The sequence below is a fragment of the Rhinatrema bivittatum genome, chromosome 3 (genome assembly GCF_901001135.1).
Source record: "Rhinatrema bivittatum chromosome 3, aRhiBiv1.1, whole genome shotgun sequence".
In the NCBI taxonomy this organism is placed as follows: domain Eukaryota; kingdom Metazoa; phylum Chordata; class Amphibia; order Gymnophiona; family Rhinatrematidae; genus Rhinatrema; species Rhinatrema bivittatum.
Window position 1 is genome coordinate 181,345,586 of NC_042617.1, and position 17,609 is coordinate 181,363,194.

Consider the following 17,609-nt stretch of genomic DNA (forward strand, 5'->3'; position numbering starts at 1 on the left):
GTTTCTTCCTCCCTTATTTCTGTCCCTGATGTACTTTCTCCATAGCTCTACTGAAAATGTGTTTTCTGCATCTTATTTCTTCCTACTTCCTTATTTCCATTCCACCCTCGTTTCTCTACCTCTTTGCTTGTTTTTCCATTACACTTCATCCCTCCCGGTACCTATTTGTCCCCTAATTTGACCTCTCTCTCTACAGTTTGTACTTCACATACTTTTCATTTGTGATATCATTATGCAACTTGTCATGTCAAAACAGTGAAGCTGAAGAGAATCCTGGCTGCCACTAGGAACTTAGTTCTGAATTTCTTAACTTTCTGCCATTCATGATACAACCACAATGTTTCTCTAATACAGTTTTTGTGAAAGAATTTTCAAGCTTTTAGGGTCATTTTCCAACTTGCGTTATGGTGATTTCGCATGCACTAAGGCGTTTTGCATACGAAAAATGCCTTTAATGCATGCAAAAAGCACCATAATGCATGGTGCAATGCTAATTTTTAAAAGGGGAGGGATTGGGGTGGAGTTGGGGGTGGGAATTTTGTAAAAGGGGGCTGACTTTGCGAAGTGCAAAGCCATAACGCATGCTATTGCACAGTTTTAATGCCGAAAATAACTACACCTTTTTCATTAGTGTTAAGCTATGCGACATGCCCATAACGCAAATTCCATTTTGGACATTTTTAGGCTGCGGAAGGGCCTGAGATATGGGAGGAGAGCGAGAGAGAGAGAGCGAGCTTGATGTGACCAGGTAGAGAGTTCATCAAGCTAGGTTGAGAGAACATTGTACAAATCTCATTGTTGTGTGAGTTTCCTCTCTCCAAAAGACATCAAATCTTCACAAGAGTGCACTGTTCTGTTTGTACATCTCACTCTGCATGTCAAAGTGGCCCCTAACCCCTACCCTACAACCTACACCTCACCTTGACTTACTAGGTGGGCCTCCTATAGTAGCATAAATAGCTAACTACTACAAGGGCCTTGTAGATAGTCTCAGTCTCAGTCTCTCTCTCTCTCAAAATGGTGAAATGAGCACATTGCAGGTAGGAAAATGCAATTATTGCAGTATTACTGAAAAGTTAACACACTTTGCAGTAATATCTATGAAAAGTGCTAAGATAATGCACATTGTGATAAATAGGCTATTACCATAAAACACACCCCTCTTCCTATTGCATGTGATATTTTGATAAATCTAGTCCTTTGTTTGTTTTTCTAGGTCCACTTAGCATGGAGATAGCCATTCTGGTCACAATGGCTAGCAAGACTTTGAGCTTACCCTTGCTGCTCTGACTAGAGGAGTTTATTTTTGGTGCTCATGAAATATGCCAAATTAAATGCAATGGAGTTCTAAATGTTATATTTATTAACAGTACCACCTCTGAACAGGAAGTGGCAGTGCCATCTTTACCAAAATGGTCTGCTAATGTGCCTCAACCCTACTGTTGAGGGACTACTTCTAAAAACAAAAATAGGGCAAGACAGTCTCCATACTTGTACAATCTTTGACCTCACAACTAAAACTTCCATCAAGACTGTCACCTCATGCCAGACCAGATTGCAATGGTGATTTTTTTGTGATAAGGGCACTTGTCCATTAGGTTTGAACTGAGACCACCAAATCCTTTTCAGATAGTAACAAAGTTTGGTCACTACTAATTTGAGCCAGGTTTGATTCATTGTCTAGAGGTGAAAAGATCTATAACCCTGCACCAATTCCCTTGAGCCATTCAGTCCCTTTGCTGGGTGGAGGGCTCAAATGGTCCTTGGTTTATCATTTTTTAGCTGCTCACTTTGCTAGGACAACAGCCATATGCTAATGCTATAGTTTCCAGCTGTCTTCAAGTCCTTCAGAAGAAAAGATTAGTGGGAATGTCTGGCATCAAATATTTCAGAAGTGAACCTCACATGAAATCAATATCTGTAATGATATTGTCTCATTAGAAATCTGGAGAGCAATATTCAAACAGCCTGCATGGTGGTAAAGTCTGTATGTACATTGCACACGTAGACTTTAACACATATTTTCAAAGGTAACTTATGTGCCTAAGGTTTTATGTAAAGAAATGACTTTGAACATTACCTCCTTAGTGACTGAGTCACAACAGAAACCAACATGAACAAAAATGTCCACCTGGACAACTGATTTACATACAGGAGCAGCAACTATTAATTTGTCATGGAAATGGACATCAGCACCAGTGCCAAAAGAGATTAGTGTTACCAGTGAAATTGATTTTTATGGCAATTTCACTATAGACATACAGTAGGCACTAAGGGGAGTTTCATTTGCACTAGCATTTTTCCTTTGCAGGAGGGAAGCAGTGGTCAAAAACAAAGATTCCTGAATACCTGTTCTTGTAGAAAGGTATAATAGCTGCTAACTGGTGTGTTTTTAAGTTCTCAAAAGTTACTTGGAAGGGTCCAAAACATATATTCAATATGCAGAGGAGGCGTAACCCACCTATATTCTTCATTAATCAGACCTCCCTCTGCCTCCAGTTCCACAAATGGCTATTCACCATATAGAGATCAATATTCAAAGCTATGTAGAGGGATAACTTAAATGTTATCAATCTAAATGCAAGGTTTGGGAGATTCAGCCCATATCTGGCTAGATAAGTCATTATCCAGCTAAAATCTAGCCAGATAAAAAAAAAAAGAGGCATTTTGTGGGCATTTTGGGGAGCAGTTAAGTTATCTGGCAAACTTAGCCAATTTTTAATTATAACCGGCTAAGGGCCTCATTCACTAAGCATTTTTCCTATAGCCATAGAATGTGACAAAAGTCTTAGGGAATCAGGCCCAACATTAGCTGGCTAAATTTAGATCTACTGCACAGATGTTTTCGCAAGATATTGGGCCAAACAACCTCCATCTCCTAATCCCCTTTTAAATGTCTGCGCTGAAACTGTAAACTGTATGTAGTTTATGTTTCCAGCACAGTTTATGACAGAATTTGTGCTAGATCTCGTCCCCCAAATACATTTATTCCTGCTCAGAACTGCAATAAATCCAGCAAGCTCCATTTTGCCCATACAGCTTCCCTATGTGCTGTGAGAGCTAAAAATGCACTTTTTTCTTTTCCTTTTTTTTTTTTTTTATTTACGTTTTACTTTTTTTTCCTTTTCTTATAAAGGAAAATCATGGGAGCTAGACTATGCCACAGTATTTTCCCTCTTAACTAATCTATTCCATTGGAATGGAACTAAAAATAATTTTCAGGAAAAAAAAAGGCAATTCATTATCAGGAATCACTAAGGAATTAATTTATTTAGATTTAGTTCAGGTCTTTTCATAGGTAGCTCAGGTGAATTACATTATTGTAGGAATTCACCTATCCCTAGAGGGCTTACAATCTATGAGGATAACTTTCAAACAACTATATGTGGCTGCATATATGTGTGCATGAGACCGTGTGTAGTTTTACCATACTAGTTTTTAATCTGTATGTATGATATATACTAGAGATGTGATTCGGCCAAACCTTTTGGTTCGGCATTCGTTATCGGCCCGTCACGGGAAATTTCATTTTCCTGCGGTTCAGGCCGATTTTATTTCGGCTGCCCCCAAAATGAAACCCCAAAACCCGCCCCAACCCTTCAAATTAAATTAATTACAACGGAGGGTTGTAAAAAAAAACAAAAAACAACCCCCAAACAACAAAAAAACCCCCCCAAACCCACCCCAACCCTTCAAATTTAATTAATTGCAACCCCCACCCTCCCGATCCCCCAAAACTTGCCGAAATTCCCTGGTGGTCCAGCAGGGGTCTCGAGAGCAATCTCCCGCTCTCGGGCCGTCGGCTGCCAGTAATCAAAATGGCGCCGATGGCCCTTTGCCCTTACCATGTGACAGGGGCTGTCGGTGCCATTGGCCGGCCTCTGTCACATGGTAGGAGCAATGGATGGCTGGCACCATCTTAAAAAATGGTGCGGGCCATCCATTGCTCCTAACATGTGACAGAGGCCGGCCAATGGCACCGACAGCCCCTGTCACATGGTAAGGGCAAAGGGCCATTGGCGCCATTTTGATTACTGGCAGCTGATGGCCCGAGAGCGGGAGATTGCTCCCAGGACCCTGCTGGACCACCAGGGAATTTCGGCAAGTTTTGGGGGAGTCGGGAGGATGGGTGTTGCAATTAATTAAATTTGAAGGATTGGGGTGGGTTTGGGTTTGTTTTGTTTTTTATGTGCCCTTTCTCCCTCCTCCCCCCCAAAAACGGTAATAAAACCACATGGAATTTCGTGGGTTTTCTTATTGTTTCGTCGCATCCCGCCCCAAAACGGGACGAAATAGGAAATATCATCTCTTTTTCCTATTTTGTCGCAAACCAATGCACATCCCTAATATATACACATTTTATAAAATATGTGTGTCTACCCCGCAGCATACACGCATATGTATGCTTATGCATGAATACATGCAATGCATTGAAACGCGTATATCAATGCACTGAACATGCATACTTTTCCTATCTATAATTTAAAATATCCGCGTGTATATTTTATGTGCGAAAGTAAAGCAGGACATATTGGTCTAAGTCCCAATTTACGCGCGTAAGTCGACCAATTTTAAAACGTGTGTGCATCAAGGAAATTGCCAGCTCTACCAATTAGGTTTCTCCAGGTCATCAAGAACTTTCTGGTTCTTCAGCCTGAACTCCCCTCAATTCACCCAAATCATCCAACCAATCAGTACTGCACAATAAATACATTTAATAGAGCTTATGCCAGTTAATTAGCAGATGTAAAAATACCCAACTAAGGGCCTCATTTTCCACCCGGATTGCACGCGATAAGGGACGTTTCGCATTTGAAACGTCCCTTATCACGTGCAATACCAAAATGGGGGCGGAGTCGGCCCCAGAAGAGGAGGAGTCGTGTCACCAGGGCCGACTCCGCGAAGACGCCGCAGATGACGAAAAGGTAAGGCCCTTTTCACATCAGAGTTTGCACCCAATAGCTACACCTTCTATGGTGGCGCTATTGGGTGCAAAACCGGCAGCGATAGCACCGCGATCGCACCGCCCCCCGCCCCCATTCCCTAAAGTATCGCAGGCCTGCGATACTTTAGAAAATAAGGCCCTAAATTGGAGAATGTACATGCGTGTATTTTAAAAATAGCAACATATGCACGTGTTTGCCCTTCCCTGGAAAACCTCCAGACGGCCTCCTTTTTTTTTTATATGTGCATATGAGTGCGAAAGTGAAAACATGCTCTTTTTATAAAATATGGAGTACACAAGTAGAGGCTATTTCCATGCGTATGTGCTAATTTTTACTCCCATGGGGCTGGATTTTAATAGATACATGCGGGCATATATTTGTGCACGCAACCCGGCATGCATATATCTATGCCTGATTTTATGACATGCACGCGCAGCCGCGCGCAAATTATAAAATCTGGGATCGGCTCACGCAAGGGGGTGTACACTTGTGCACCTTGCGCGCGCCGAGCCCTAGGGGAGCCCCGATGGCTTTCCCCATTCCCTCCGCCCCCCCCCCCCACCTTCCCCTCCCTTCCCCTATCTAACTCGCCCCCCAGCCCTACCTAAATCCCCCCCACCTTTATTTTCTTATTTACGCCTGCCGGGCACACAATCCCCTGGCACAGCCGCTGTGCTGGAGGCCTCAGTCCCGCCCCGGGACCGGCGCCCCGCCCATGCCCCCTTCCCGCTCCTTTTTCAAAACCCCGGCACATACACATGTCCCGGGGCTTGCGTGCGTCGCCGGACCTATGCAAAATAGGCTCGGCGTGCAGGGCTTTTAAAATCTGCCCCATAATGTTTTGAAAATTCACCGTTAAGGGGGTTATATACTAAGGGGCCAATATTCAGTGCTACTTAGCTGGATAAAGAGTGACATATTCAGCTAACTGGTGGCAGCTGTATATCTGGCTGTGATCAGCATTCACCATTTAGCTGGATAAGTACTTATCCGGCTAAGTAGTTAAGCCAGATAAGTGGCGGTCAGGATGTGGGCGGATTCATGGAAGCTTCTTATCCAGTTAACTTAGCTGGGTAAGTGCTGATATTCAGACTTATCTGGTTAAGCTAACTGGATATGCTAGATGTGTTCAATAGCAGGTCTAAAGTTAGCAGTATAACAGTTATCCAGCTAACAAGCGACTTTTATAAGGATGTTCAGCAGCATAGCCATGCTGCTGACTATACCTTATAAGTTTGCCAGATAAGTCTTATCTGGATAACTTACTTATCCACATAAATTTGAATATCTATTCCTAAAGGATTTCTCCCATTCTGTGCCTATCGAAAAAATACTGTGTGGTCTATTTTCAGCCGCTAAGTGGCTCAGCTAGGTGGCGGGATAAACATATCCGGCTAACTAGCAGGGTATACTCCGTGGCGCAACCGCACTGCTGAATATACCCAGCCATTTTAAAATTAGCTGGTTATGTCTAACCAGCTAACTTTAGCACAGCTCTACGGTGTAACCAGAATTAGCCGCATGAGTTGAACTGCTATCTCTGCTCCTCTCCAAAAGGCCTCCTGCCCACCCCTGGAATGCCCCTGGTTTATGTGGCTAAATTCTAGAATTTAGCCACATACGGCTTCCAATATCACTGCTTTGCCATTTAGATGAATAACTTTTCAGTTGTCTGTCAAAATGGCTTTTGAATATCGACCTCTTAGTAAATAGGGTCCTAAGTTTTTGTCTGAGGCAATGGGAGGTAATGTGATTTGCCCAAGGTCATACAGAGCATCAGTGGGATTTGAAACCTGGTTCTTGACCTGCTGCACTAACCAAGATAATACTATTTCATGGAATCTGAAACCAAAAGGAAAGTTTTAAGGACATTTTTAGTTTCAATTCAATTCATTTTTAAAACAAAATGATATTTTGTTTGTTCATTTTTAAGAAAATAAGGGTCCAGTCTGCTGCTGCTGCAAAAAAAAAAAAAGAGTCAGTCCTGGGTCATCTTACCTTTCTTCCCAGGGCAGGAACGAGATACCTGGTTGGTCTTGCCCTGCTGCTGCTGCTATTGGAAATGACAGCAAAGACAGAGTCCAGCACTATTATTCATTTTTGCCTTACAAAATGGTGCTAGCCTAAGTCAGCCTATTACCATTTTGTAAGGCAAAAAATTAAAATATTTTTTAAATTAATATCTGGAAGAGATACTATGCAGCATTAGATTTATAAGAAAACAGTTTGGAAAGAAGTAACTGAGAAGTTCTTATTTTTATTGTGATTCTTAGGGTTAGGCACATTTTTTTTGTTTCATTTTATTTTGGGGTTTTATTATTTTCATTTTGTTTATTTGTTTTGTTTCTCTTCATTTCTTTAAAACAAAAAAAAAATCAAAGTTTTAATAAAAAATATAAATAAAATGAAAAACTGACAAAATGTCAAGTCCGCTGTCAAAAAAAAAAAATACTGGTCTTGCAGTTTCTTGATGGGGCAGGAGAGTTTCTTTGTCGCTGCTGCTGCTGGAATTGGTCTGGTTGAGGCAGGTATCATTGTTAATTTTTTGCCTTACAAAATGGTAATAGGTTGTAAGGCAAAAAATTAACAATGATACCTGCCTCAACCAGACCAATTCCAGCAGCAGCAGCAGCAGCAGCAGCATCAGCAACAAAGAAACTCTCCTGCCCCATCAAGAAACTGCAGGACCAGTATTTTTTTTTTTTTTACAGCGGATTTGACATTTTGTCAGTTTTTCATTTTATTTATATTTTTTATTAAAACTTTGATTTTTTTTGTTTTAAAGAAATGAAGAAAAACAAAACAAATAAACAAAATGAAAACAATAAAACCCCAAAATAAAATGAAACAAAGAAATGTGCATAACCCTAAGAATCACAATAAAAATAAGAACTTCTCAGTTACTTCTTTCCAAAATGTTTTCTTATAAATCTAATGCTGCATAGTATCTCTTCCAGATATTAATTTAAAAAATATTTATGCCTTTATCAAATATATATTATCATTTTTGGATATACTGTAGCTAACTGAAAGCATGCCAGGTTCTTGAAATATGCCATTTACGTCATATATTTAAGAAAAGCTGGCACCACCTTGTTGCAGCTTGGGTGCATGTGGTGCTGAAATACAGTAAGCAAGCTCATATGATCTCAACCCAAAATCAAACCAGAGCTGGTCTCTGAGACCTAGGCAGATAATGGAGTCTCAGAACAATTGGGGCTAAACCAGCCTCTTTCCTAGTCTGGGTGATAAGATCAAGTTGTAAACAGAGGCACCATAAATCTGACCTGTCCTAAGGAAGACTGCTTGACAGGTGAGATCAAAGGAGTACCTGAGTAACTTGCACAGAACCTGGGAGGGGAGAATAGCTGCTCTTTTATATTGTATGCTATAGACTCATGGGGCAATTCTAGAAATGCCCATGGATAAAAATGTACCCACAGACCTACAAGCTAATTTTCAACAGGAAACTCCCCATGGTCAGCAGGGAAAAGTGGGTACCATGTACCCACATACTCTGCACCTAATTTGGAGAAGGGGCAGTGTAACCAAGTGAAAATAAGCATGGAGATTTTAAAAGGAAACCTAATCTAACCCTGTCCCTTTTTTCTTGTGGGTAAAGATGTGTCAGGAGAGGAGAAGGTGGTTTCTGGCTTTGTGTCGGGGGACATGCTTTGGGAGAATCCTTTGTTTTACGTTATCCATGAAAAAATGCGCTAAAGTATAATGCTGATAGTTATGTTATTTTATTTTTGTCCCAAAGCAATTGAGATTTTTTTCTAGATGCCAAGAAGTCATCTGTTTCCACTCCAGGCCCCAGTAAGATCGAAGATTGATGGCCTTTGTAAATGTTAGGCTTTGTCACACCAATACTGTTATCTTCTTTGTACCACATTTCTTTTGTGAATCTCCTATACCCCCAATTACTGTGGTCTAATGATACGAGAAACTTAATGTAATATTAATATTTATTTTTATTATGACTTTTTTCTAGTTTTTGTTTCTCAAGTTTCTGCAATAAAGTTTGCCTACTTTGTAAGTGTTATGAAATCAATAAATATAAAAGAAAAAAAAATAAATGTGTGCTTTTACCAGAGTGAGCGTTGGGGGGGGGAGTAGGAGAAGGGAGCAATTTTAAAAGGCCTTTTATACATAGGTAAACATTTACCCACATAAAAAGTGTTGACAATTTCCCATACACTATATAATTTTCTTTTAGCAACTTTTCTAATTCTAGGACGCCAATATTCAGTAAGCCAGTGTGCGGACAATTTATCTGGCTAAAGTTAGCTGCATAACTTGTCCCAGATACTCAGCAGGATAAACATCTCGCTGAATATATTTGTCTATAATTATCCAGCTACTTTTAGCCATGAAATATTCTAATGTAACTGGTTATGTTTGAAAATAACCCGTTAGGTTTGAAAGTTATCGGCCACGTGTAGCTGGGCAGATTGCTACTTATCAAGTTATAGTCAATATATAATTGGTTAAGGGACTACAAAACAAAAAAATGAAAAGAAAACATTTTGGGCCTTCAGGTCCTGTCCTGCAGCCCCTTACCCCATAAAAGCACTTTAAAATACGTGCAGGTGTAGTGTCTGTTCATCCCTGCACCCTCATCCACCAATTTTTTTAAAAAAGCAGCAGGCACTAACATTCTGAAGCTCACCCTATACCCTCCTTCCCTATTCTTCTGCAGCAAAAACACGATCCCCTCCACACACACCCACACCTCTATTCTACCCCCCCCCCCCCCCCCCCAATATCCCACCCTGCAACCCCAGCCAGGAGCACAGTAATGTCTTACCCACTCCTGGCAGCTTCCCGCGTTGTTCTGATAGCAACGTTGGAAACAAACGATAATAACAATACTGTGAGGGTTGGGTGCTATGCTTGCACTTATTTTAAAAGGAGCTGCGGGACTGGCCCTTTTATTTTTTTTTTCTTGTAGCCACTTATCCAGCTATATTTTCAATATTATACATCAAGCAGTAAGTTAGCCACCATACACAGCTCTGAGGCAGTCCTAGAGTTATCCGGCTAAGGGCCAGATTCATTAAGGCTTTTCTCCCATTTTGTGTCTAGGGGAAAAACCCTTACTGGCTGACTTTAAAAGCGCTATGCATGCTAAAGCCAGGAGATATGCATGTGTCTCGGCCTGGCGCGCATTTTAAAATCTGCGTGAGCATGCGCATAACTCATGATTCGCACACAAATCAAAATGTTCAACAAAGGGGGCGGGCCAAATCTGGAACATGAAGCCTATGCACAGGGCCGGTGCAAGGGTATTGGGCGCCCTAGGCGACCCTTGCGCTGCCGCCCCCTCTCCCCTGGTCATGCCCCCTCCCCGGTTGTGCCCCACCCCACTACCTGTTTCGGCGCAACTGTGTGCTTCTCAGTGCTACTGAAAAGCACACAGTCTCTATTTCTCTTTGCCGCGAGTGGGATAGATCCCGCTTGCGGCACCACGTGGCTGCTCTTCGGCGCCCCCTACGGCTCGGCGCCCTCGGCGACCGCCGAAGTTCACCTAATGGACGCGTCGGCCCTGCCTGTGCGTAAGTATTTACGAGCACAAGCGCGTGGCGGGGGTACCCTGCTGCGTAACTTTACTTCTGCTAAGGATGGCGTGTAAGAAATAAAATAAAAGCAAGGTTAGTCAGCGGGATTTTAAGGGTCAGGGGTAATAGGGTAAAAGAAGAAGAAAGTAAGCTAGGGGGTTTAGGACGTCCTCTCCTTTACTGGGGCGAACTGGGAACGAACTGGGGAAACAGGTAATTGCGTTGTCGCACATATCTACTACAATCCCCCCACTTACCACGATCAAGGTGGCATTCGCATGCACATGCGCACATCAATATAAAGTTGTGCGTACATGTACGCGCTTATAGCTGATTTTATAACAGTCGTGCATATACGAGCATATATGCGCATGTTATAAAATCGCTATATCCACGTGCACGAGTCTTAAAATTCACCTCTAAGTGAATCAGGTACTAAGTTAGCCAGATAATGCTGAAAATTAGCTTAAGCAAGCCAGATACGTTTGCTCTGCCTCGGAATGCCCCCGGCCTGCCTTTTTTTTTTAGCCGGATAATCATTTATTGAGCTCAAGCATGGCCAGTCAAAGGGGGGATATATTTTAATGTCAGGTTTGTCTGACTTAAGTTCAGGACTTAGCCTGACAAATCCTTTTGAATATTGACCTCTAAATCTTTAATTCTCAACAAAATTATGTGAATAAAATCTTTCTGGGCACTAAATGTGGGAAAACAGTCAATACATTACAGTAGCTTTCCTTATACATGAAATTGCCTCTCTTCCAGGAAATTAAAACAGCAGAGTCAACATATATATTTTTGAAGTAAAATGTTTTTAAAACTTACCAAACGAATTGCATATAGAATATGACCATAACAGTAAGCTATAACACCCACGGGCACTGCTAGGCAGCCGAGGAAGAAAAAGAGCACAAACGAGGCATCGCTGTGGTCTCTGGATCTCCAGTCCACTGAGCAACCAAGTCCATGTATTTCCAGAGTGTATCTGTTCCAGCCTACTAAAGGTGCCCCTGTCCAAGCTAATGAGTAGAGCCAGATGTAAGTGATTGCTCGCCAAGACCAAGAGAAATCAATTACTTTAGCATGGACCACGCGAATGTAGCGCTCATAGGCAAGGACAGTGAGCGTCGTGATAGAAACAATTCCTGAAAGACAAAACAAAGCCGTTGTAATGAAAAAAGGAAATAGAAGCCCGAGGCAAAAAGAGAATATTTATTAATAAAGGAGAATGCTGTTAAATCTCTGTTTAAATTGATTTCTTATGCATCACCAGCCAAAAGCAATAGAATGCCTTAGAAATTGAATTTCAAGATATGTCTGGTTCAGAAGCAATTCAAAAAAGTCAGATAGCAGGACCAAAAACCAAACAGGCCAATTCTGTAAGGTCTGCGGGAAAACGGGTGCTCGGTGTTGAGCGCCCACTCTCCCGAGCATGCGATCCTGTATTTAAATGAGGGGTCGTGCTAAAAAGGAGGCACTAGGGAAAATAAGACGTCCCTAGTGCCTCCTTAGCAGCAGAAACCCAGGAGAGGTGGATGTCAGCAGGTACAGAAAACCAATGCTCCATTTTAGGAGTCCCTGTTTCCCAAACCCGCTCACAGCCATAGGTTAGGAAAACGGACGCCAGTAAAATTGAGCGTCCATTTTCCTAACCTGACTGGCCGGCACATTTTTTTTTTTTTTACATTTTTGTTTCCTCCAACTTCATATTGCTAGGATATTAAGTCAGAGGGTGTACAGAAAAGCAGTATTTTCTGCTTTTCTGTACACTTTTTTTAATTCACTGTTTATTGAGTTTTCATTAAGTATACATAAATCATACTTTGCAGGAAAATAAGATACAGAAAAGCATACTGAGGTAGATCTTAAAAAAATACGCGATCGCGTACTTTTGTTCGCGCACCAGGCGCAAACAAAAGTACGCTGGATTTTATAAGATACGCGCGTAGCCACGCGTATCTTATAAAATCCGGGATCGACGCGCGCAAGGCTGCCGATTTTGGGCAGCCTGCGCGCGCCGAGCCAGGCAGCCTGCCTCCGTTCCCTCCGCCCTCCCCTCACCTTCCCCTCCCTTCCCCTATCTTACCCACCCCCCCACCTTTATCCATGGATTTCCGCCTGCCGAAGGCAGACGTAAATCCGCGTGCGCCAGCGGGCTGCTGGCGCGCCAAGACCCGATCTGGGGGCTGTTCCGGAAGGCGCGGCCACGCCCCCGGGCCGAAACCACGCCCCCCCGGGCCTGCCCCCCAAACGCCGAGTCACGCCCCCGAAACGCCACGTCATTTGGCGACACACCCGACGCGCGTCCCGGGGCTCTGCACGCGAGGGCCCTGCTCGTGTAAATCCGGCCAGATTTATGCGAGCAGGGCATTTAAAATCCGCCCCACAGGAAATAAGCATTCATTATTACACCTTCCCAAATTCACATCTTAGCATATATGCCTATCAAAGGAAACAAAAATATTTTTGAGAGTAAGGCCAGAATTTTAAGGGAGAATACTTACAATAACTAACAAAGAATAACTGGCATTAACGTTTTTAAGTGGTGTATTACTTTAATGATTGCCTAAATTTACTTGCTGTGGAACTATAGTCACATTCCTAGCATTTAAGAAAGATTTAAGTTGTTCTACTGCTGTAAATGCATAATTTTCTCCTTTACCTTTAATAAGACATCTACAAGGATATCTTAATACAAATGTATAACCTAAGGCCACTACTTGTGGTCTTAATTTAATAAATTCCTGCCTTCTTAATTGAGTGGGTCTGGCAAAGACTGGGAAAATCTTAACCAATTGACCATAGAAATTTTCTGCCGCATTTTGAAAGTACGCCTTCCTCACATTGCTAATATCTTTTTCCATGACAAAGGATACTAACAAAGTACCCCTGCCCAATATCTCAATGGCCAAACTTTCTATAAATTGAGTAAGATTCTCTAACACTCCCAGTTGGTTTTCTGTGATTCTCCTTTCCATCTTAGTAAGAAAATAGGCTTTATTCACAAATGGCAATTTAGATTCTTCAAATTTTAAATTCTCTAAGAAAAACTTTTTTAATGTGCTTTGGATATCCTACCCCCAAAGCACGTGGAAAGTTCAGGAATCTCAAGTTCAAATGTCTAGTATGGTTCTCCAATGATTCCAATCTCTTGGACTGGGATCCTAGATCTTTAATCATCTTAACATTGACCATTTGAGCTTGTGTAGTTGTTTTCTCAACTTCTAGCAGCCTTTTTCCAACATCTTTGAAATGACCCTCCACTTTAAGATTCAGGGACTGCACTTCAGCTTCCACTTTCTTGTATCTACAATCTGCTTCTTTTAGAAACTGGCCAATGCTGGCCATCAGTTCCCACAGCAAGTCCAGAGTCACCGTAGCCGGTTTAGGGGGAATAGAAAACGCACCCCTTTCCCGTTCCATCGACGACCCTAAAGATTCCACCGATAAGACTTCCAGCAGTCTCTTTCCCTCCTCACTCGGGTCCACAGGAGACAAGAATGGCTCCGGATCTTCCAGGCCCGGCATCGCTGCTGCTCCCAGCAGACTTGAGGAGAGTCTCGAGGACAACGCCGCTTCCCCAACTCGGTGTCCCCCATCCGGGGAGTGGGTGATGTCATCAAGGGGCGCCGCATGCTGGAGGTCCGCCCGTTGCACAGGCGCCGGTGGAGGTCGACAATCCGGGGGACTGAGAGTGACTTCCCCAGGCGGTGCTGGAGCTCCCTCTCCAGCCACCGCAGCGAGGATTTCGTCATCCGTTTTCACCGCTAAGGCAGTTGTAAAGTTTGTAATCCGCTTCTGGTCATCAGGCAGGGGAGGCTCAGGGGGAAAGACTCACACCTTGCCTTTCCTTTTCGCCGGCATCTCAGTCAAGGTAAGAACAAATTCCGGAGCGTCTAACCACACAACTGCTCACGCCGCCATCTTGGCCTTCTGTACACTTTTTCTGAGCGTAAAATGTGCGGATTGGCCGCACATTTTTTTTTTTAGTATCCCGGGTGAATAACTAATAGCCTCATCAACATGAATTTGCATGTGATGAGCAGTATTAGTTTCGGGGGGGGGGGGGGGATGTTGGACGCGCGTTTTCAACGTGCTAAACCCCTTACTGTATAAGGGGGTAGGGGAGGCGTGTCAAAAACGCACGTCCAACTGCAGGTAAAACAGTGCGCTCAGCCGAGCGCACTTTACAGTATTGGCCTGCAATTAACTAATTCTTCCCCGTCCACCCCCAACGCAGAATTAAACACAGTTACCGTGGATCTGACAAGGATCACGTGGGAATACTTATGCTAATGTACTTTTTTTTTTATTGCTGTGTGTGTTTTATATTTTCAATTTATTGTACCTAGTTTAGATACTTTGGGATGAGAAGCGAGTAATCAAATGTTTTAAACTTGTATATTAAGGACAGTAAAAGGGCTAAATAGTAAATAATGAATAACAGAGAATGACAAAAGTGAGATCCTAGTGAGTGAGATGGAAAAGCTTGCCTGTAAATTCACTTTAATCTTTAGATTAGATAATGAGTTCAGTGTTTGAATTTTGCTGCACTTTTCATAGCCGTTGGCAAGAATCATTAAACACACTTCAATGACTGAATTTGAAAGAGAAACCAATGTCTGCTGAGGGTAGACTGGGAAAGAGAAATAACAAAAGCTTCACAAAATGATTCAGAAGCTTTAGACTGCTCTCCTCAAAGGTCTGCACTATTCCCACCTCAGCCATAGAAATTCTGCACAGCGGGAAGCATGCGAGTCCCTCCAGGCCAAGCTGATCTCAACAAACACGAAGAGCTAAGGCAAAAGGCCCCCTTCTGGCCGTATGAAAGCCAGACCTAAGTTCTGAGGCAGTAGATCTGTTTCTTTCAGGCCACCAATTTCTCTGGTCATACCAACATTCAGACAAACACCATGTACATCAAGCAGCAGAATTCTTTTCAAAAGTGCATTTAAAGTAGGACACATCTTGTAAATTGTCACCATGCAGACTGCTTCTTTATGGCATGTTTTAAAGCAGACACGCTAAGGACAAAAGGCTCTTCTGGATGATTCAATTTGCTGTTAAACAAAATAATTATCTTTTCCCTTATTTGTTCTGCTTTTCATTTCATTCCCGAGGAATCATTTGGAGGTCAATATTCAAAGGCATTTAGCTGGATCGTGGGTAAATTATCTGGCTAAATGCCAGGTTTTCGACATCCCTGGCACTTATCTGCTAAGTATTAGCTGATTAAGAAAGGGGCCTTTTTTGGAGGAGCTCGGGGGGGGGGGGGGGGGGCAGTCAGCCGAATCAATTATCTGGCTAACTCCAATATTTAGAGCTAGCCAAATAAGCTAACCCAAGAAGTGGCTGCGAGCGGGGTTAAAGTTATCGGGGTTACTATGCTTGTGCTCGGATAACTTTAATCTTAACTGGCTATGTTCAAAAGGCTGAGCAGAGTTAAAAAAAAATAATAATAATTAGGAGGACCTAGTGGTCCAATCTCCCACCTTTTCCCAAATTGCATACATAGGGCCTACTGGCCCGATCCTACCTACCCCCCACGCCCCCCAATAGTAAAAAATAAATATATATATTCTTATTGAAAGAGACAGATCACTGTAGCTCCCCCTGTACTCTCAAGTTCAGCCACATAAACTCACCTCTAGCCAGTTCCTCTTCCCTCCCCCCCTGGCATCCCAATCCTGACTTTCCACCCGCCACCCAGCACACTCAGAAAGCCTCTGGTTTCCACTCCTACCTCGATCCCAAACATTTTCAGTGTTGCTATGTCAGGAAGGGGAGAGCGAAGAGGTGCTAGCCAGCGGTACCTTTACCTGGCTGAACCAGGAGGGATTTGCTGGAGCAATCTGTCTCTCTCAGTAAGAATATTTTATTTCTTTTTTCCGGGGGAAGGGAGGATCAGGCAGGCAGGCCCTATATTTGTACCACTTGAATGGGGATAACTTGAAACCAAACCGCAATACTAAAAAAAAAATAAAAATAAATGGCAGGTTAAGTTTAAAGTTACACGGCTAAAGTTAGACAAGTAACTTTATTTGGGGATATTCAGTGGGATGTTTCTCCTACAAAATAACCAGGATAGCTTAACACTGGCTAACCTTAGCTGGATAAGTTTATCTGTTAAGATGTTTTTTAAAATATTGGCCTGTTGTGTGGATAAAGCATTTGAGAGTTCCTTTTATTTTTTGCCATCCACCATGTTGAATCAAAACAGCTTGGGGCAGTGCCGTGATCATTATAACAATCCCATTGTAACCCCACCCCGGTGTGCAGGTCCAGCACGGATGGAGACAAAGTTATTTATAGACTCTTTGGGGCAGGGACGGTAATTTGCTCTTATCCTTCCCTTTACTCCCAAGGTGCGGATCCTTTCACCTAAGGGGCAGAAAGGGGCCCTTCTCAGATCCCAGTGTGGGGTGACTGGCTTCCTCTCCTGGGTGAGGTGAATTCTTACACGCTGTGTGCCCAAAAGAAGACTCAGGAACCCCTGGGTTAGTGCCCAAAATATTACTTTACTGTAAACAGCGATGGACTGATGGCACAATAAATATGAAAGTCCAGCACCACAGTTCTCTCTTATCTCTCTCTTGGTATACAGTTCCATATCATCTATCTGTGAAAGAGTCTTTTCTACAGGCCAAGAATCCAGCCACTCCCAGGCTTAAGTTAGCAGGAGTCCCCCTAGGTTAGGGTCCCTTCACTGAGTGGGAAACCACTTCCAAATGGCAAAAAATCTGCCTCTGCCCAGAGAGGAAACCTCTGTCTTTCCCCAGGATTTGTGAAGACTCCGAATGGGTGTCTTCCTATTTCAGGTGAATTCTTACTCACAGTTAAATGTCCTTGATCTTGAAGGGATTCCCGATGGAAGGAATCCTGTATGGAGCTGCAGGAATCACAGGTCTACCAGTGGATAGGAAGAGGGGCAGAAAAACACTTCCTCGCAGGTCTTGGAAATTAACTTCTTCCGTCTCAAAAAAAGTAAACAGCACCGGTTCTCCCTTGCAGCGGGTCACCACTGGAGATGTGCATTCGTTTTTGCCGAATTGTCCAATTCAGCATGTTTCAGGGAGCCTGAAAAACGATCGGATTTTCCCGT

At 42.9% G+C, this 17,609-nt stretch overlaps 1 protein-coding gene across 1 annotated transcript in view; it reads right to left on the reverse strand.

Annotated features, from left to right (window-relative positions):
• LOC115087170 (opsin-3-like) overlaps positions 1-17,609 on the reverse strand; it is a 77,761-nt gene that overhangs the window by 9,579 nt on the left and 50,573 nt on the right. The window contains exon 2 of the mRNA XM_029594014.1: positions 11,333-11,652. Within this exon, the coding sequence (XP_029449874.1) occupies positions 11,333-11,652 (320 nt within the window). The remainder of the gene's footprint in view (positions 1-11,332; positions 11,653-17,609) is intronic.